The sequence below is a fragment of the Apteryx mantelli genome, chromosome 7 (genome assembly GCF_036417845.1).
Source record: "Apteryx mantelli isolate bAptMan1 chromosome 7, bAptMan1.hap1, whole genome shotgun sequence".
Lineage (NCBI taxonomy): Eukaryota > Metazoa > Chordata > Aves > Apterygiformes > Apterygidae > Apteryx > Apteryx mantelli.
In genome coordinates, this window is record NC_089984.1 from 34,379,429 (window position 1) to 34,400,359 (window position 20,931).

General features: G+C 36.2%; 1 protein-coding gene across 5 annotated transcripts in view; it reads left to right on the plus strand.

Moving 5' to 3' along the window:
• Positions 1-20,931, plus strand: part of VTI1A (vesicle transport through interaction with t-SNAREs 1A) — a 280,801-nt gene that overhangs the window by 53,453 nt on the left and 206,417 nt on the right. For 4 of the 5 annotated variants that reach the window (XM_067300244.1, XM_067300247.1, XM_067300246.1 and 1 more), the window contains exons 4-5: positions 6,037-6,114; positions 17,407-17,491. In XM_067300244.1, the coding sequence (XP_067156345.1) occupies positions 6,037-6,114; positions 17,407-17,491 (163 nt within the window). Of the gene's footprint in view, positions 1-6,036; positions 6,115-17,406; positions 17,492-18,739; positions 19,210-20,931 lie in introns of those variants that run through there. The other variant, XM_067300248.1, reaches the window with a different exon arrangement.

Below are 20,931 nucleotides of genomic sequence, written 5' to 3' on the forward strand. Positions count from 1 at the left end.
AACTGATTTCTGATGAAAGAATAAAGTAATATATCCGCAGGGACCAAGATCTGGTAACAGGATGTGGTAATTCAGAGAAGCAAAAATATGAGTAGTGTTACCTTAAATAAAATTTAACAAAGGTATAATCACTAGGCTACAGGGAATTATTCATTGTTGTGTTTGGAGGGTGTTATCAAAGCCCAAGCAGTGCCTCTCTGAAGTTTTTCAGTCTTGCATTTGTTGCTCCAGTATTTCATTATATAACTCTTTGGTAGACACCGTCCCGTTCAATTGGAAGAGATGGTAATGAGTTTTTGCGCATCCTCTAGAAAAGAAAAGAGGGGGAGGGCTTATCTGGTTCCAGACCTTTGAATTTTGTTTTTTTTTTCCCTCTTCTAAGTTATTTACATTAAAAAGTAGAATTCACCTAAATATTGGCTGGTTTTGTAAATAGAAATGTCTTTTCACGGTAGAAATCATCTTCTGTTACGCCTTAAATTCACGCAGAAACAATGAGTCACAGTTCTCTCACAGGTCACCTGTTTTCTTCCCCAACTACGACACATACAATCTAGCAGGTTGTTTAAGCAACAGCCGTATTGGTGACGTACATGGTCCCCACTGGTCATGAGTTTGTGGTAGTTTTGTTGGCAGAAGCTGCTTTTTCACTACCAACCTAAATACAATGCATCCTCACGGGGGTTGGCTTGACCTTCCTCCCTGCCCTCGCCCCATAGTGGAACTGAAAGAGCGTTTGATGATGATTATTGAAAAGAAGATTTATAGACCTGTGACTTCTGTTCAAAATGGGTGATAGTATCTCCGCATTAATTTCACATTAGCACTTACGGTTTGATTTTTCTCCGCTGTTGTAGGAAGCTAACAGCATTTGGAAGAGTGGCGGGATGCAAGTTTTAAGATAGGCGTTTTCTCTGTCACACTTGCCTGCAATCCTTTTTGCGCACATAAGGAGAGAGAAGGCAAACCTGGGGATGGCTTGGGCATTGACATCTGCCATCGATGCGTACTGCTGGATGGAGTCTTTCAGACAGTTTCATAGGTTTTGTAGAAGAGTTTATTTCCTTTGGCCAGAACTGTGTCATCTGTGTGATTTTTAATTTTCACAGGGAAATGCTTGAAAGTCCGGTATTGGACTTTCCTGCTTCTTAGAAACAAATAACAAAAGCTAAGCTACCTGGTAAGGGGGAAACCACCACTTTGGAGTTACAGTCTGAACCATCTTAATCTATTGTTTGCAGACCACCTTTACAGTGAAATGTAAAAGTTTTGAAAATTGAAGTTTGAACACAATTTCCTAAACAATTTCTGTTATTTTATTTCTTGAGAAAGTGTTGTTGTGTTACTGTTTAAATAAAAGTTTTAAATGAAGATGTTTAAGAAGGATCACATATTTTTATTCTACATTTGTTAAACTGTATTTTTTTTCATTTTTGCTCAGCAAAATTTGCTTAAGTATATATTCAGAAAGGTAGAAATGAAAGTCTAGATTCTGCAGTACTGAGCAATCTGAAGCACAAGTCACTTTTTCCCCAAGCTTTCACTGGAGCAATGGTAAAACTGACTGCCCTGCAAAGAACTAAATAAAATAGAATTTCTTCCTACAAATTATTTCTGGTTATGCTAATCTCAGATATTTATTTACATATAGAACAGGGCCAAACTCTGAAACAGATGCCTGATTTTTTTTTTAAACCATTTATACGCACTAGGAAATTCTCATGAGTTTTGTATAAAAACAAGTATTTGTGGATAAATAAGCTTTTTGTTTGTTTATACTTGTTTTATAAAAAAAATCTGTTGAATTCATCCTTAAAATATTGAGGCTGAAAAACGGAGAGGTTGGGATGACAGGGTTAACTGCAGCATTTGTCTGAAATGTATCTAGGTTTGGTTGTCTGTTCAGGGGATTGCTTAGCATTTAGGTGAAAGCTCTTCTTTGGTTCAGGTATAAAAATGTGTGATACTTTATATCAATTATTTGGCTGATTGCTGAAAGTGCGTTGGAATGAGGGGGCATTGGCTAGTTCTGGCCTTCACTAATGGGAGCACTGCAGAATGTGGATGAGTAATTAAAGTATAGAATGCGGAAAATTAGGCCAAAATTGAATAGAAATGAGTAAGTATGCATTCTGTTATGCAGATGTTGGAAACAGATTATTTGGGATACCTCTTTCTATCTACATCTTATTTGGTTACCATGTAAAAATCAGTCGTATACCATGCAGATTGTTTCTCTTCCCATTGCCTTTTCTGTTTTTATGTTGTGATGTAGCTGTATAGGTAGTAATTTAGCAAAATATCCTGTCTGCCAGGTGTGGGAACTAGCTGATTGTATTGTAATACCAGATCATTACTTAATTCATATGCAACCTAGCCTAGCACATGGAAAGCATTATAAATCTATTTACAGTGTGGCTGGTCTGATGATAACATTGTATTAAATTCCCAGGTGAGGCAATTTAAGCAATTGCTTTGCCATGTGTAGGCCATGGAAATTAACTTCTCATATGCTTTAGTAATAGACGAACTTCATTGTTATGCTGCGATTAGTGGTGTGGCAGGATTCTTACAGTCTGGTTACATGTACCCTGCTTCACATGTAGAATCATACAGGGGGGTGGTACTGCAGATCACAGTTCTTAATTAGTTTAAGCTGAGTTAATTCATTTCAATTCTAATTTAGCTGTGCTTGCCCATGAACGCATTCAGTTCTATTGGGAAATGTTAAGGCTTGGGTCAAGTAGACAGATTGTTTAAAGCCAAATTGCCAGACAGAACTGAGCAAGTGTATCTGTTTGAACAGGGCTTTAAGAAAATCACCCAATCAGTATGCAAAAATCCTGTTCATAAACCAAGTGAGATCTGCCTGGAATCAGCAATTCTACCTTGTCAGAAGGTCTGGGTACTGTAGTACATTTAAAGCAGCTCCTGAAACTTTCTCTGTCTTGAAGTTGTTGGGGAAAGTAGCTTAACCCTTTTGTGCATTGTTGTGTTCGTGTGTATGCTACATTCGAGTGCAAATGTGGATACTGAGTTAAAAACATTTGTGTGCTTAGGACTTTTTGGGTACGTATATGCAAGAAAAAACAAAATTCAAGAAAAACTTCCATATATGACAGATCTTTACAGATGAAAAGCTGCATATAGAAGCTCTCAAACCTATATTGAGCTGCCCAGAAAATGCATTGGATTACAAACTCTGTAAAGCTTCTGTCTTTTCTAGAAACATACATATAAAGTACCAGTAGACAGTGGTAACTGACAACTAAGACTAAAAATGTTGACAATTTCTTGATTTGCCTGGTTAGCTTATGTATAGAAGTCATTAACTATTTATAAAATGCATTATGAATTGGGTTCCTTCAAACTGTAGCAGTGTGTGTGACATTTCCAGCTCAAACTATCATTCTTGCACTTGGCTAAAGTACATATTTATAAACAGCTGATAGCTATGAACTAAAAAAAATCGAAAAAAATTAATTGTTGAGTTCAGATGAACTGTTTTGTTATCACTAATTTTGATAGCTGCATTTGAAAGTATTAGCAATGTTACTTTAATAAAAATACGAATTGTAATTGAAGATACGAATATATTGATATTTTGGACAAATCCTGAAAGAACAAATGAACATTTTAGTTCAAAGCACTTTCCTTTTATATTATTGATTCATTTGGTGGTGAAACTGTGATCAAAAGTAGTTTCAAATTATTTATTGATTATGGCAAAGAGTTACATCTAATTGTAGTCAAAGGGTTATTTCTTTTAATATAGTTGCTGATTTTCAAATCATGACAGATCATCGCAATAAAAGAACAATGATACAAATATATTTATTAAGTTCAGTGGTGATGATATAAAGGATTATAAAGAGCCTTTAAAAATTGTATTGCTGTTAACATTTTTTTCTTTCCTATGAAGAATATTTTTATTCTTTTTCTTGCATGCAGTCTCTTATGAATGAGAATATCAGCCAGTTAAATCTTTCAAGTAAATGATGTGTAACCAAGGACCATCTCAGTCTCTACATATAATTAGACAACTTGTTCACTGGAGAACAAGCTCATGAAGCACTGTGTTCCCCATTTCAGTCTAATAATGACAAATACATTTAACACTACCAAAATCAATGAGACTGAGTCATGTTGTGAAATGGAGAGAGACTGTACAGTTGAACTACTGGAACTCAGAAGGGGAGATTGGATCTTAATTGAAGAAAAAAAAAGATTAGATATTTATTGGCATATATTTATAATTTCTTCCCTTGCTTGATGTTTATCAAATAAAAATAGGAAAATAATATAATTGAGCAATCTATGTCAATTTGTTGGCTTTTTGTGAAAAAAGAGAAAAACAAAACCTATCTCCATATGATATTCTTGCATACTGTGGAGTGTTTTAGTCCCCCATAGTGATGAAATGAATAATTTAAACAGGCAGCTCTGATACCACAGCCTGTTTAAAGGTTCTCATTTCCTTTAATGCTGTAGACTACTTTTGCTTGGTTAGTATGAAACTGCGACAGCTGAGATCTCCAAAAGATTTGGCACAATTCAGCTCTTGTAGTAGGTCCATGGTATGCTTTGTCCTTGCTATGTACATCTGTAGCTTTAGTATATAATCTAGTACTGAACACTAGCTACTGAATCACATATTGGTAAGCATTGTAACAATGGTGATGGTAATAAAGGGCATCCTTGAATTACAGAGGATAAAAAGCTGAACTGTGTTGCTCTGAGGTGAGCAGTACCAGGCTAACTCAACTGCTAGCTTTCTAGTGGAAGTGGTGACCTACTTTCAAAGCTATTCACCACAAAGGTAATGAATTTCCCTGTGCTCAGTGTAATTTCCATGAGCTGTTTTCTCTGTCCCAGTCCCAAACACATTTTTTGGCATGACTGTCCACTTAAGGAAGGTTTGAGGAAGGATTTGTTTTTGCTGAGTTCCCACTACGGGTAACTCCCACAGAGCTGTGAGGACAGCTCCAATCAATACAGAAAGGCCTTGCTCCTGGTACTTGCTACTCTTGGGTTTCTTCCTCTTATGAAGAGTAAAACTGATCTTAACCACACTCAAATAAAAAGATTTTAAACAATATGTTAAAAATCTTTCTCTCTTTCAATGGTGAACGTAGAAGAGTTACCTGGCTAAGAACCTGTTATTTGGCCAACACAGAAACTGCAAGCTGAACTACTGTCTGTTCATGGACTTCCCTGTTGTCCTGTTGAACACTGTGCTACCTGGGTAGTCTTCAGTCGCTTCCTTTCAGTTATTCAGCACTTGATCTAGCTTAGAATCAATACAGTGAACAGCTCTGAGAAAATCTGGAGCTCATAAACTATGAATAATGTCTGTCTCATAGCAATCTAATGTGTGACTGTCTGTCTCAATTTTGTGGTGTTTCCCCAAACTGCTGTAAATTGATGTTTCACTGTACTGTTGTTCTCTCCCCTTTCTTTTCCACTTTGATTTCTGGTCCTTTCCCTGTAGGTCTTTATAGCCTTAACAGCAAAGGAAAGACTTGTTTATTTTATACATTTTGTCAAATGTGTGGTGTTCAAAGTCAGCTTTTTGATATGGGAAAAGCTCAGTTTTCCTTTCCTCTTTAATGGCATCCCTGCAGCATTGGACTGAGTTCTCAGCCCAGCTAGCAAGTGTTCTTCAGATGAATGCGTTTGTCCCATATATGCATTTCTTTAGTGCTTCTGGTGTTAATGTATATAGCCTCTTAAGGTAACCTACTTATCAGACCAGAGGTTGCATGTTATGTATCTTGAGCTTTACTAAGGCTACTTTCACTGATGAAATGTTGAGGATGTGACTGTCTTAGAAATCACACCAAACATACTAAGGTTTTGCCATGATGATTTATCAAAATATGGTAGCTGAAGAACTTTTTAATAACTTTTGCTTGCAGATTTTTTTTTTATCAAATAGGTATCCATTAGGGGGCTCTCGAGGTTTAAGATGATCAGCCTTGATACCAATGGCTTCGGAGCTTTACTTCCTAACCCTTTCTTCTTTTTGTTTTACAGAAAAGGTCACGGATCGCCTACAGTGATGAGGTGCGGAATGAGCTCCTAGGGGATGATGGGAATTCCTCAGAGAACCAGGTAGGATGCTAATCAAGAAGCCCTAGTGGGTGGCTGGAGGGTGAAGGAGGTCACTGGCACACTGGGCTTCTCAAGCTGCTCCTTAACAGCATTAGCAACAACTCATGTGGAAGTGATACTGTTTAATGCAAAGCTGGGGTCTTAATCAACTTCAAAATGTTTCTTGGAGATCTTACATTTAACCCTTTAACTTGTGATCACTGTCTGCTATCTTAAAAAAAATCTTTTCTTCTCTTCTCTTTATTATTTAGTACTTAAGAAATAACTTGAAACGCGCTGTTTGCCGACAAAGCCAAGGTCTTCACCTCAAACACATGTAAAAGGAATAAAAAAGTACATAATGCAGCTTTGATAATAATGCAGTATAATTAAATCAACACTGGCAGGCAAAACAAATGAAAGTGCACTCTTAGAATTAGGCAGTACCCCACTCAGTTTCCTTGTGTGATTCCTTCCCTAAACAGATTTTCTCCCCTTGTACCAAAAACACAAGTTGTACTAATAAAAGTAAGCTTTCATAACGCATGTTGTACTAGAATGTACTGTACTATCCACCTCTTTTAATGAAGGAAAGCCTGGTAATCCTGAAGCTTTTTCAAAATTTATACCCATATTGTTGTTCTGGACATTACAGTGAGGATCCTACTAGACTATTGAAAATTATAAAGAGAACATTATATTTAGGGGACTTTGACCAACCTGTTAATATTTCTTTTGGTGCTGAAACTTGTTTGACAAGCTCTGAAAGCAGTTTTCTGGGGGTCTTTTTGTTTGTTTGTTTGTTTTTATCTTGAAAATAGTTTTTTCATCTCAGCTGTAATCAAAGTTACGGGTTTTGAGTTAGAAGTTTGTTGAAAGTTTTCTTAAATATGAGACTTTCTCTTCTGGAGAGATAGAATTTAAAATATTTTGGTAGTATAAGTGAAGTTTGATAAATGTTTACTTGATAAATGCAATATTAAACATGGGAACAGAATGGAGCCATATTCTGAAATTTTTAGTATCTTCTACCTTCAGTGTAAGTTTCAGTAAGGATAGAAAAAAGTAAGGCTTCAAGACTTATCCCAGTACAATCAATTTTAAAACAAAGACCCCTTAAGCCCTAATCTTATACAGCATTTTAAATGTGCTGTGTGATTAAGTTTTAAATCCTGTAATAGACTTTAATGCATATATTAATGAAATTATATGCAGGATACAATTTATCTGTAAATGTAAGACTGTAGTGTGTAACACCTCTAATGTCCATGCAAAGAAGTAGATATAAAAGATAATAATCATCATATTTATGTATTATAGCAAGGGCTTTTGCAAAATTTGAATAGAAGGAAGAGTTTTTGTATCCCCAGATAATTTATTTATGGAAAGAATAGTTTTAGGGAAAAGACTTTCACAGTTTGCATGCCATGAACATAAGCTCAGTCTTGTAAAAGTGTTAAGAGTTTTGTTTTACTTCTTTTAAGATGCTGCTATTTTTACATTTCAAGAAAAATGTGTGTGATTTCAGACATAAAAGGGCAATTGTGATAAGAAGCTTTACTTATAACAGAATATATTATGTGTAAGGATGAGATAAAATATTTTATTTTCGCTTTTTAAGGAGTGGCTAAATAGCTGGTTCACATGTGCACCTGTTGTGAGTTACAATCTCTTTCCTATACTTGATGGGAGAAGCATGGTCTCATCTCAGGGAACCAAATGATACTTTCAGTCATTTGTTAATGTGATTTTTTTTTTTCTTTCAAATGACTGCTTTTTAAATGGAACAAAATTTCGTGTGGTAAGGGAGTTTTATGTCTTTTAGGAAATCAAAATCCTTTTTTATAACCCATATGGATATTCTTGCGCCCATACCTTTGGATATTCTGAACTACTTTTTCTTCCCTGAAAAATGTTATGAAATATCACCGTAAAGGAGATGTCTAATTTCTTTTAAATATGTGAAGGCCAGTATTTAAAAAAAATGTTATGTATTATGTTGTTCCAGTAATCAAACTCTCTGTCTTTTTCTTATGAAATATCATGATTTACATTTGTACTTATCTTCTACACGTGTACGTATGGGTACAAGCAGTTACTTCACAAAGTTCAGTCTGAAGTTGAGCTTACCAGTGGGTGCAGCTATCCAGATCAAGTGTAAGGTTTGGGTACTTACTCAAACAATGAGCATATTATCTCTGTCTGTTTAACCTAGTAACCCAGGGGCTATCACGCTTGCGCTCCTACACATCTTTATATCAATAGAAAACTTGAACTTGTACAAAGAAAGTATGATCGAGTGTTACTTGTAGCCCTACAAAATGTTGGAAGATGTTTCCAATGCTTGCTTTAAATTTGTTTGATGGGAATAAATATAGCTAGATGGAGTGACCCCCACCCAACTCTTACAGGACTTCTACTTCTCAAACAGTTTGGGCTATGTTAAATTAGTTAAATCAAAAGATAATTCTTTTCTGATTCAATCTCCAACTTTGAGGGGGGGAGAAGGGAGAAGAGGTTCCTCTTGTGAGGAAGGAATCAGTTGCCAGCTAAGAATTGCTCCTATAGCAAACCAGAAAGATTTGTAAAATCTATCAATAGAAATGTTAAATGTCTGGTTAGACTTGAGAGTTAACCAAGGGAAACAGAGATAAGAATTGTACAAACTTAGATGTTGTAGGTATGGTCTTTTTCATCACGATAAACATTTCTTTAACTTTTTTTGTGGAGGGAGAAGACAAATCAAACTTAATAAACTGGCCAGTATGAATACATTGAGTACCTACTAATAAATTGTTCACTATGTGAAAATTAAAGAGTTTGGGTCTTTTGTTGATTCAGCTTCTAACTTTTTTTTTTAATTGAGTTTCAAAGGTACAATTACAGCAAAATACACAAATAAGTGAAAAGCTGTACTGAATACAGCAGAAGTCACAGCAGTAAGTTTCCACTTGCTCTCCCAAGAAGAAAGATTTAAGAAGGAGTAGCAGAGTGAAGAATTAGCAAATTATGCTTATTGGTCTTTCCTCTTTTTTTTTTTCCCCCTCTCCCATATACTTCCTATGAGTAGTTATCATCACGTTTAGATGATGTCTTAGAGTAGAGTTGCCTTACAATGCTCGTACCCAGATCTGACTAATTTTAACAGATAAACTGTACAGAAACTTCTGGTGTTGTGGAAAACATACAATTCCCCTAATCAAAACTTCTTTTAAAACAAATACATTTCTGTTTAATAAGGTAGTGATATAATGCTCTGAATGCGTGTAGGATTTAATAAAGTAACACATTAATTTCATCTTTCTTTAAATCTGGCGCGCGTACTCAGATGAGGCACTTTTTGAGGCTCAGAAGCAGGAGGCATTCCTCCTTCCAGTTAAAAACAAATGAACAAAAACCCCCACAACCTCAAACCCCCAAACCTACCCTGTGTATTGGGTGGTGGTTTGGTTTTCAGGAGCGTCGTCTTAAACAGGCTCTGTTACTTTCAAGCCTTATTTCTCATTCTGGCCATCAGTGTTTATCGAATCCCTTGCAAGTTTTGAGCTTTTCAGTGCAAGGATACACCACTTGAAATTGTGGCTTCACACTAATTATACAGTTATTTTTTGTGGTGATTCGTATCTTTTAGAAAGTATATGTAGACTTAAACTAGAAATCCTTCTTCTCTACCAAAATAGTGTCAGGTATGTGCAGTATTAGCCACTTTGTTGAAATATTCCATACTGTTCCTTTCTCTTTCTCAACTACGTTCATTAATATGTTTGCCTAAATTCACACTAGAAGCTTAAACGGTGTGTGCGTTCACACACACTGTATATGTGATTTGTGGTGAATAAATATTTGGTGGCTACTTAATTTCTGACTACAAAGTTCTGATAATATTAGATTTGGGCTTGCTGTGCATAAAGTGTGTCAAACTTCAGCTCCAGACCGGGGGGTGAAGTTGGTCAATTTAATTCCCCAAGATCTGACGAAGGTCGGTATCATTTCATATAGCCCTGGCAGAGCAGATCATTACCAGACACAAATCTGTTCGTTACATGCCGAGGGTTTATAGCAAAATAAATAGACTGTCATCATAAGTTCAGAAAATTGTGTGTTCGACCCACGATAATGTGTAAAGGGCGTTTAATAGAGTTCAGCATTTATTCGTTATCTATATGCGGACAGAGACGGCAGTAGCGTTATCAGCTTTTTTTTAAAAAAAAATTCGGTAGTTTTGTATGTCACGTGACGTGCCTCGCACACACACGCACACACACACACACACGCACACACACACACACACACACACGCTCACTCTCTGCGGCGCAGTTTTGATTTTAGTCACAGCAGAAGGCTTAGCCACAAGAGATTCCACTGGTTCAAACCAGCGTAAACCAGATTTTTTTTTTAGCCTACAAAGGAACAGATTACCTCTTGTATCGAATTCTGTATTGAAAAAAAAAAAATCTTTGTTTCAAAAATATGCTGATTATCATATCCTAAAATGGTGGCTGCACGCAGCTTAATTTTGTTTACAGTTGAGCGGTGAGCATGATAAAAATACCAGAAAATATTTAAAAACAGAAAAGTAAAGGTAACGCATTTTCGTCAAGAGCATTGTTAAATGGGGGAAAAATGCATCTTTTGTTAATTTGAATGAATATCTTTCAGCCAGCATTAATAAAAAAAAAAAAAAACCTTTCCCATTGCTTAGCTTAGCTGCAAATCCTATGCAGAGCTTAAATTCAGCCATGCAGCACAAACAAGATAGAACATTTTTGTTTGGGACCTATTGAAAAAACAAATGTGCAGCAGTTTAAAACTCTCATTGATTATAGCAGGGTGGCATGCCCAAATGGGCTCTATTGCAGGAGAGTAGTTTTAAACTTTGGCCCTTTAAGTATGATAGTCAACCGAAGAATGGTGGCCTCGGAAAGAAAAGATAGCTGCGTGATCAACTCCCAGCTCGTCTCTTTCTAAAGGGACTTAATGTTTGCCTTTTGGGGGAAAAAGGCGGGGGACGGGGGACGGGGGGGGATCTGGAGAAAGAGTCCAGTTCATGATAGGCCAAGGGCTTGAATTCGTGGGCTGCTTTGGTGGACAGCGTGGTTTTCTTTCTACCCAACTCTAGCAAAGTTCCTTTACGTGAGGTACTGCAGAGCTGTTTCAGCCGAAGTTCCTGTGGTCGCAGCCGCCCCGGTTGCACGGAGCCGGATTCCCGCTGTCCGTTCTGGTGGCGGGATGAGGCGGACGCGCGGGTTTAGCCCAGCCGGATGAAACAATGGGGAGTGATGGCAGCTCCTTTGTTTCCTGTCACGCTGGAGGGGCTTTAGCAGGAAACACGCTCAGCTTATCCACATGTGGAAAATTAGTGTTATAAAACTGTAGGTGAGGTCTCAGCGTAAACTGAGATAATGATGTAGCTGTTGTAATTTTGAATGCAATTGGAATTGGTGAGAGAACTGTAATTTTTTGCTAAAGAAGCACTCCCATGCAGGCATTTGTTGTACTCGTAGTTTTTGTTCCGGTACAAATAATGGCTCTATCTCTCTAAACGGAGAGCGTACTGCAGCATAGCTTGATATTCAGACTGGGTTTTATTAAATTTTATAGTAAAGCTGCCAGAGCAGTATTATTAATTGTGTTAGATTTACAAGCGTATGTTTAAATAAAATTACACACACACACACAATATATATAGTGGTCTAGGATTAAGAACCCGGAATGAGCCTTTTCGGAGGGCAATCATGTTTCATGTTGGTCCCTGTTCCTTTGTCTATTATTCAATATGCTGTGCAATAAATCAAAATTCTGAGCCATTTAACTAAGCTGCTTCTTTTTAACTGAAAAAAGGTTGCTATATCAGGTTCAATCATAAAAATAGATAATATACTTACATTACAACTGAGGTATATAAAAATTGGTATACTGATGACACGCTATAAAGATGCAGTCATCTATTAATAAGTTAGATCTGCTAGTAAAATGAGAAATCAGTTGTCACAACTAAAATATGCAGAAAACATTCTGAAAACTTGTATATACAAAACCACTTCAGCTGTACCATCTTCGAAGAGAGGAATAGTAAACTTGTTTTTTTCTTTATAATATAGACTTCTATGAAGTCATTCCCCTTTATTTCATGATGGTGTCTTAGATGTAGTTTAAAAGAGAATTTCACACTATTCTCTTTGTTTAATGTGACAGTGTGAGAAAGTGATCTTTATTCGTTCAAAAAACTCTGCATGTAGTCTATGTTTAGGTTCTTTTAATGTGTTTGTCTGTGATTTTTAAATGCTAAACATGTAAACAGATAAATTGTCAATGTTAATTCTGTATCCTGTCACACAACTGATCTTTCTTTCCTGCCATTTCTTTCCTTTTTATCTTTTTTGTGCGTTCATGTTGCAGTTGATAAAATTACGTGAAGAGGTGAGTACTTTCTTGCTTTTTGTTGTCTAGCTTTCCCTTTAAAGCTGAGTTTCTAAATCTGAAGTAGATCTTTTTGTTCATTGTTGCAGGGAAATCTACACAAAGCAAAAAATATTGATTACATTGCTTTAAAATATTCACTGCTGTGCCTCTTTTTTCTTAATAATTGTATACTTACATGGGAATCTCTAGATCAAACCTTGGAAATTAACATTCTTTGATAGTGGATTTTTTTTTAAAGGCACTAGAAAAAGAAGAAAAAAAAAGCCCTATTATTTGATCTCTACTAGAATACCATGATCAAATCAGGTACAGTAATAATCTTGTTTGCATCACAAAATCTTTGATAGGGTAAATACATTTGTACCCTGGTATAGAAAGTGAAAGCATTGCTTTGGTAAAAAACTGTGCTGAAACACTATAAAAATTACACAGTATTTCACAATGTTTTGGGTTGGGTGTGAGCTATTGAAATAGCTGATGTATTATTTTGGGTATTGTATACCCACTGAAAATACATGTAGACCTATGCACACATATCAATATTTATTATTTATTTGTGCATGCTGTAGATCTGTAGGTGTAACACTAGAGATCAGTATTCCAGAACACCTTTCTTTCAGTTAGGAAATGATTCATAAATATTTAGAGGAAGAAGTCTGTTTTAATGGTCAATTCCTCAAATATTTCAGTATATTTTCTGAAGTTACTTATTTTACCTCCGTTACTTACTGCTGTAGCAAAACAGGTATTTGAACTGCTTTTTTATTATTTCCCTATAGCCACCAAAAATAAGGTCTCAGTAAAGTCAACATTACTTATAGGTCAAATTTCTGAAGGGTTCTGTATGGAGAGTTTCAACTAGTGAAGTATTTAAACAAATATGTTTAGAAACATGCATATTTTAACGTGCCATATTTGTCTGGCATCTTCTGATTGAAATATGTATGCCCAAACATATGGGTAATGAGTACAGAGCTCTGGAGAAGTGGATTTCTAAGTTTTAGGAATGGTGATGACAAAGAATTAGAAAGAACTGGATAAAGGGCAATTATAGTGAATTCTTAAAAACACTAAGAAGTTTTTGATGTAAAGAGTCTTTCACCAGTTTCCTGAATGTTTTCTGTTTTTCCTCCTCTTTCTAGTCTGGAGTGGACCTGATTATTGATATTTTGAAGCTGAAAAATAAAACAGTTAAAAATTAAACAAAATAAACTTGTAACCTCATGAAAGCCCTCCCACCACTGCTGAGGTCCCCTCCCTAATATTTTCATAGTCTCAGTATTTAAGCAGAAGACAATATTATTGCAAAGGGTTGTGCAGCCTGATTTCTGAGATTACTTTCAGAAGAGCAAAGTTCTTTTGCTCATCCCATTAATAATACCTGCATATCTGCTCCTGTGGTCGTGCAGAAGAAGGTAGTAGGATCATTTTCGCTTGCAAACAGTGATTGTGATTTTATAAACATAAGCTTTCCTAATTTCTAAATTATTCTGAAAATCAAATTGAATATAATGAACAAAGGTGCTGCTTAACTACTTTTCTTTTTGAAATAGCTATACAGACAAATAGGGAAATTCAGAATGTTATTGCAAAGGGCTGTGACTTGGGAGCTGAACTGAACTCATCAGTCAAATCTTTTGGAGCTTATAAATCTTCTTTGTCATCTACCTAAAATTTTGACATTGATAATAATTTTCTTGTATTTGCTTTTCCTTTTTAGCTTCATAAGTTACTTTTCTCATTCTGCATAGTTGAGAGCCAGTAGCAAATAGAACTAAATACAGAGATTCATCATTTTTTCTAGATCAAAATTGAAAAGGGAGAGAGAGAGAAATAATTTAGAAAACAGTTGTTAATGTTCTCTGTACTTAGGTGCCCACTGCATGTTTTATAGGTTGTAATCGTAATGATGTTTTTCTACTGAGTGCAAAATGCGCATTAAAGTTTAAATGGAGGATAGTACAGTGACTCAGGCATAATTCTTAACTCGTCACATAGTGCAACATCAAGGCATCCCCAATTATAGTTCTCCTAAGGAGGTATGAACTGATCTTAAAAGAAATTGTGGTTTGCCACACTGTTTGTTAATAAAACCTCCACTTCCTTTCATTACAGGTCTCTATTCTAGCACGCACGCAGCACACACGACTCTACGGAGGCTGTGTTGCTCTGTCTTTTTAGTTTCTGAGATCTCAGTTTGAACCCAGCCCACATGGAATGACTGAATCTCCGGCAATAGCACGCCACTTTGCAAAACTTCCTTCCCCAGCTGCAGAGAGAGGCTGTTTCTGAAGCTGCAAGGCGCACTGCACAAGTCCCCTCGCTCCCCACCTCTCGGAGAGTAGGGGAGACCATGGCACAAGGAGTTTGGGGAGGGCTGGGAAGCAGTTGAAAGCGTCAGCTGCTACTCTAGTGCATTGATTTCATGACCAAAGGACAGTGTGCATCCCAAACCAAACAATGTAAATAACACCATCACTTATAACAAAAATTAGGTTTCATTATAGAATGGCTTGGGTGGAAAGGTTCTGAAATCAGGTAAGAAACAGCTTTGAGTTCATGTTAGCACCGAATTCACAGTTCTTCAGTATTCCGATTGCTCATAGTGAGACTGAACTGCGGACTTATGATTTACTTTTTAGATTAAATGTGGCTTATACAGTATATAAAAATATACAATGAAATGCTTATTCTTTTTGTTGGGTAGCTCTTCTACATTATAATAGTATTAGACTGTGAAATCTTTCTCCCCCTCCTTCCCCCCATTAACATAGCAGGATAGCTTTTTCATTTTTAGTATACCAGTACAGCGCTGTGCATCTGTTCTGTGATTATAATGTTCTATTCTGTGTGCTCACTCCCAGTCTCTGCTTTGTTTAAAGTACCTCCTCTCTAACTTTTAGGATTTTTGTCTTTTAAACCCTGCTTTGATCCCCTCCCACCCCGGTAATATCCTTTCTACTACTTTATTTTATGAGATTTATCTATGTAATAGTGCCACGTTTCTGATGTGTTTTTTACAAAGTTTAAAATATTTAACATTTAGTTGTTCTTTAAGACCATGGGGTGGGGGGACTGTATTTGGAGGAGGACTTGCACTGCAGGCTTACAGTTCTTTTTTTCTTTTTTTTTCCCCCTAATGGGCAATAGAGAGGAATCAGCAGACATTATGAAAAGGTGCATTTAAAAAAAATTAAGTAAAATTAACACTAATTATCTAGATTGGCCATGAATCCTAAGAATACGCACCACTGTTAACTATCATGATTTCAATTACAGCACTCTAACTTATGGTTTTAAATTTTATTAAGTGCTTGTGCTTTTTTTTTTTTTTTTTCTCTTGGTGGCCTGCCCCCCATGAATGCAAAAGGCTTTTTTGCAATTACTCTTAACCTATCCACTGTGTATTGGACAACTCTATTAATTATTATAGATTGTTATTGCAGCTTTCCTGACCTTCACATTGGGTCCTATCTGTGCTGATCTAAATGCATTGTTTTAATGATTTCCAAAAAAAAAAAGAGAGAGAGAGAGAGAAAGGGGGAAAAAAGAAAAAAAATTCAAGGCAAGCTTTGATGTGGCTTTAGCTGCCTCGATCGTCTGGCCGCATCTCAGAGATGTGTCACCTATGCCGGGAGGGAATAGGGAAATCACGTTTTGAATGGTAATGATAACATACTAATCACTTCCTTTCTTTGAAGATAGAAGCGAGATATTCTGTCAGCATCCCTGGCTGCTAGAGCTTGGAGGCACTGGTCTAGGTGTATTAGCTTAAGTGTGCATGTCAATACAGCTTGCATCTCCCAAGATCCATAGGGGCTCATTAGAGCAAGGTAGATCGTTTCGGTAGACAGCCATTCAGATAATATGTATGGCACCTCCTTTTTTTATTATTATTAGAAAGCATTTCTTCAATTTTTAAATGACATCTGTCAACAAGGCAAAGTTGTAGGAAATGTTTTTTGACAAATATCCAAAATGTTTTTGTGGGTGAAGGGGTGCTTGGACAGGGGTGTGTGGTTAGTTTGTTGGGGTGGGGGAGAGGTGTTGTTTTGTTTTTTGATGGCTTGATTAGAGCTAGTCTAGGATCAGATATCCAAAGGAAACAAGCTTATGTTTTGAAATGGTTGCATTTTAGATGGAGAATAAATGAATGAAAATTTCACTTTTTCACTCAAAGTGAAAATGTATTGCAAGACACCTTTTTTCACTAGAGTAGTTTATCATTATCTCATAAATGGGTAGATGACTTCTGGGAAAAAATGTCTTATACCTCCGTGTGTGTGTGTGTGTGTAAATGGATGCAAGAGATGTAAATCAAGAAGCCAGTGTTTTTGTTATTACGTCTTTTTCCATAAAGTATTTTAAAGAATATTCATGCTGTCAATATTCTGTATGAACAGACTGTTGGTTTTATCACTTTACCTGAGCAGTATACATAAAAGAAATATTCTCTGCTGAAATGAGGTTCATGTTAAAAATTACCACTTGCATTTATAGTGATTGTTTCATGCAAGTGGGGTTGAATAGAAATAATGGATGCTTGCATACTTGTGTCACAGGGAAATCTGCCTGGGAAATGCTCTTCAGATAGTTTTCCTGTATAAAAGCAATGTTCTTTTTGGTGAGTTCATGTAATAAGAGTGAAGCACATATTCTACATTTCAAAACAAAAATGATTGGTACACATAATTATGATTGATCATAGAACCTGCCCCTTCCAGTGCTCCTTGTTACAGGCTATTCCATAAAATATGCCTGGATGTTTTTGTGTTTTGGAATATGAAAGCACAATTAAAAAGGGGGGGAGAACGTTGTAGGCTGCTGCCTGATTTATTTTTTATTTTATTTTATTTTTTCTACCCTCTCTCTCCCCTTTTTCTTTTTCAGAGGGCACATCTGCTCGATAACACAGAGAGGCTGGAAAGGTCATCTCGGAGACTAGAGGCTGGATACCAAATAGCAGTGGAAACCGGTAAGAATTCTGAGAGTGAGCAAATTGTCTTGCTTATGCACAGCAGTCTTCACAACACATGACATTTCAGGGAAACTTCAAAGGCAAAACAGAGACAGCAGCCCGAGATGTGGTTTACATATTGGGGAGACAATTGGGAGCTTATTTGCACTTATCTTTTTTCAAGTTAAAAGGCATGACATCTACTGAAAACAGTTCCTGAGGTTTAAAAGTATACATCTGAAAAGAGATGGAATACTTTGTCTAAATTCTACATTTGTCTTAATATGCAGTTACATGTTGTCAGTTTACCCACCCGCAATGATTGCTAGCACACACTGCAGACTCCAGTTGTTTTGGTCTTTTATTCATATATGTAAAAATTATCATTTTAATAAGTTTATAAGGTATTAACTACAGATAATATATAACAAGATTATCAGCTCAACTTTCTTGAAATCAGCTCAGTGACTGATTATGTAGCTGTTTCTGTGCAATGAAAGAAGTAAACAAACTATACCCCCAAACACAGCGATGGAATCAAATTAAGGGGGAAGGCTAAATTCAGGCTCAATTATTGAATTAATTTTTATTATTGACTGCAACTCAGTTGGTATTTTCAAAATGTTTTAGCTGAGTTTTAGCAATTTATGATTTTTTAAAAAAACGGCAGTAGTTAAGCCTCCAAAGTCTAATCCCCTTAAATAAGCTTACACAAAGTTACAGAAAGTTTCAGAAAATGTATGTTTTAGCAGTGAAGTAATTTTCTGGCAGAGAGTCCCAATTAATTGATATGTTCCAATATCCTTTTAGAATTCAAGTCTTATTTGAGAGGTAAATTAAGTTGAACCCTGGTAGAGTTAAATATGGCTATGTTAAATGGATGGATTACTAAAGTGCCTGCATTTTAATTATTCTGGCTTTAGTGCTGTGAACAGTAATGAATGGAAGTATGGAACATACAGTGTAGATTTTGGAGGGGACAAGGAGGAGAATTAATTCTCTTGTTCCAGAGGATGACAGATTGGTGGAACTGGACATGATAGCAATGAAGTTTGCTTTCCTGCAGATTTTCAGATCTGCTCCATCATAAGTTTGTTTGGTTGGGTTTTTTTTGGACTGTCTTAATCAGGTCAAATATGATTCCTGGTCTGCTTTAGTTGAGTCTAGATCTTTAACAGAGTAACAGTATATGAAAATTCAGCCCGGTCATTTTGGGGAAGAGGTATCTTATTCCCTTTTTACTCCCTTTAGAATTTTTTTTTACAGAGATGGTGATCATGTTAACTTCCATTACACATCTGCACATCTCAGTGGTGATCTCTGAGAAATATGGTGGAAGTACAAATGTATATTTACAGGGAAGGCATACCTTTCAGTATTAAAAACAGGTGTAACTGCATTGACTTCCATGGAGTTAAACTAATTCACCCCATCTCCATGTCTGTCTACTTTTCATCACAGGCAATGATATATATATATAGCTCTTGTTTTCCTAAACTCTGTGGAGATTAGTAATGTAGTAATATATAATAGTATTATATAATTTGAAGATCATGGTTTTGGAAATATTAGTACCATTGCAATATAGATTTTTGCAGAAGATTTTTACGGGAACAGATTAATTATGTTTAGTTCCTGCCATGGATCATGAAGATTCGCGGCATGACTGAAATTAGATTAATTCAGTACAATGGAAGAATTTACTTTTATCGCATTTGGAGTTACTGTATAATCATTCTGTGTTGAGGTCCCACATTAAAATAAAATTTTTCATTTTGGAGTTTTGATTCATCATTCTTCTCAGACCCAGTCTTGCTTTCATTATTACTTTTTTGCATAAAAATGAGGTGCAGGTGACAACCCTTAAGTATCTATTCTACTGTTTTTATATGATGTCTTTTCATAATTATGGATGTGTATGTTGCTTATTGTAATGATTTTCATCTCTGCAATAAGTCAGATCTGGGGCTTTCTTATTACCTTAATCAGCAAAAATACATATACTATTTTAACCTGTCCCTGTGATCATCTAAGAATTAATCTGACATCACATAACTAATTTAATGCAATTTCACATTACCATTCCTGAAACTTACCATGATAAATTGGAAGCTTTTTTCCTGTTTGCATCTCTAAATTGATAAGCTCTTTCATCTTATGTACAGTTGTTCATGCAAGCTGAGATCTACTGGAAGGTCTGGCTTCCTTCTTTCACTGGTGCCACTGATGCACGGGCTTCGGTGGAGCCTGAACAGGATGCCACTCATGTCGCCATCTCTAAGACACAATTCAACACTGACTGTCAGGCTTTCACAGTTTGTTGGTTATCATTTGTTGACATTGAGGATGGTTATATCTATATCTTATATCTGTTCTCCTAAATCACTAAGTGAAGCTTTCAGTATCTGCAACCAGCTCCGTAATAGTCAAAGCCTATGTGAATCTATTGTAAAGAGAAGAACATTCTCCTAAACATTCACAGGGGTGTGTTCCAAACTTAGCAGGCGTTTGAGTAGCTGATTTGGTAGCACAGTAAGTTCATCACAGTACTTGCATTTTAATTGCCTGAGCTGTACTGCACAGATGCGGATGAGGGGCAGCTTTCAGGACATATCCCCATTGCAGGGAAAACACTGTCTATTTGAATGAATCTTGAGAGTCTCAGTTGTGTTTCTACCAACTAGGGCAAGTCTTAGTAATGGCTGATAACACTTCAAAGTTCGCTCATCTACTTACTTTTAAGCAAAATGCGGTTTTAAAGAATACTTCTTTTGTGGGTTTTTTTTTTTCTATTTTTCTGTTATCATCAGCTTTCTTGGTAAGGAGTAGACAACCAAGTTTACAACCTGGTTAGTAAGCATTTCCAACACCACTCATTACTTAGGACATTAAGGTCTAAAATGGCCAATATAAAGTCATCATTTTGCAGCAGTTACCATGAAATAGTACCTGGATTATCACAGGATGGCTGTATGGTTCTATAGATAATGTTTTCATTTGTTAACTGTGATTTCTGAGTGATGGCTTCTTTACATATTTCTTTGTGTTCCATAGACCTCACAGCATCTCTGAACTATGAGAGTCAAGAGCACAATATTATGATTTAATTTATGGATGATGAAATATCAAGTGTTAACTGACTTCCCAAGTTCATCTTGTGTCTGCTGGGGTTAGAGCACAGTATTTTTAATTTCAGATCATTTACTCTGACTGTATAGCCTCAGAATATGAGACAGGTTTTAAAATGCATGAAAATCACTGGTTTCAGTTTAGAGTAATGTCTCTTGAATTAATCCAGATAATTAATCACAATTTTTTTCCCAGTTTGGAGGGGGAGATTTCATAATTCCATTCCCTGGGCTCAGATTTTTAACAGCATCAAATTGAATTCCACAACTTCCTTATTTTCCCTACAGAGTGTAGTGTGTAACTCTCTCTGTTGAGTCTTACATATACTT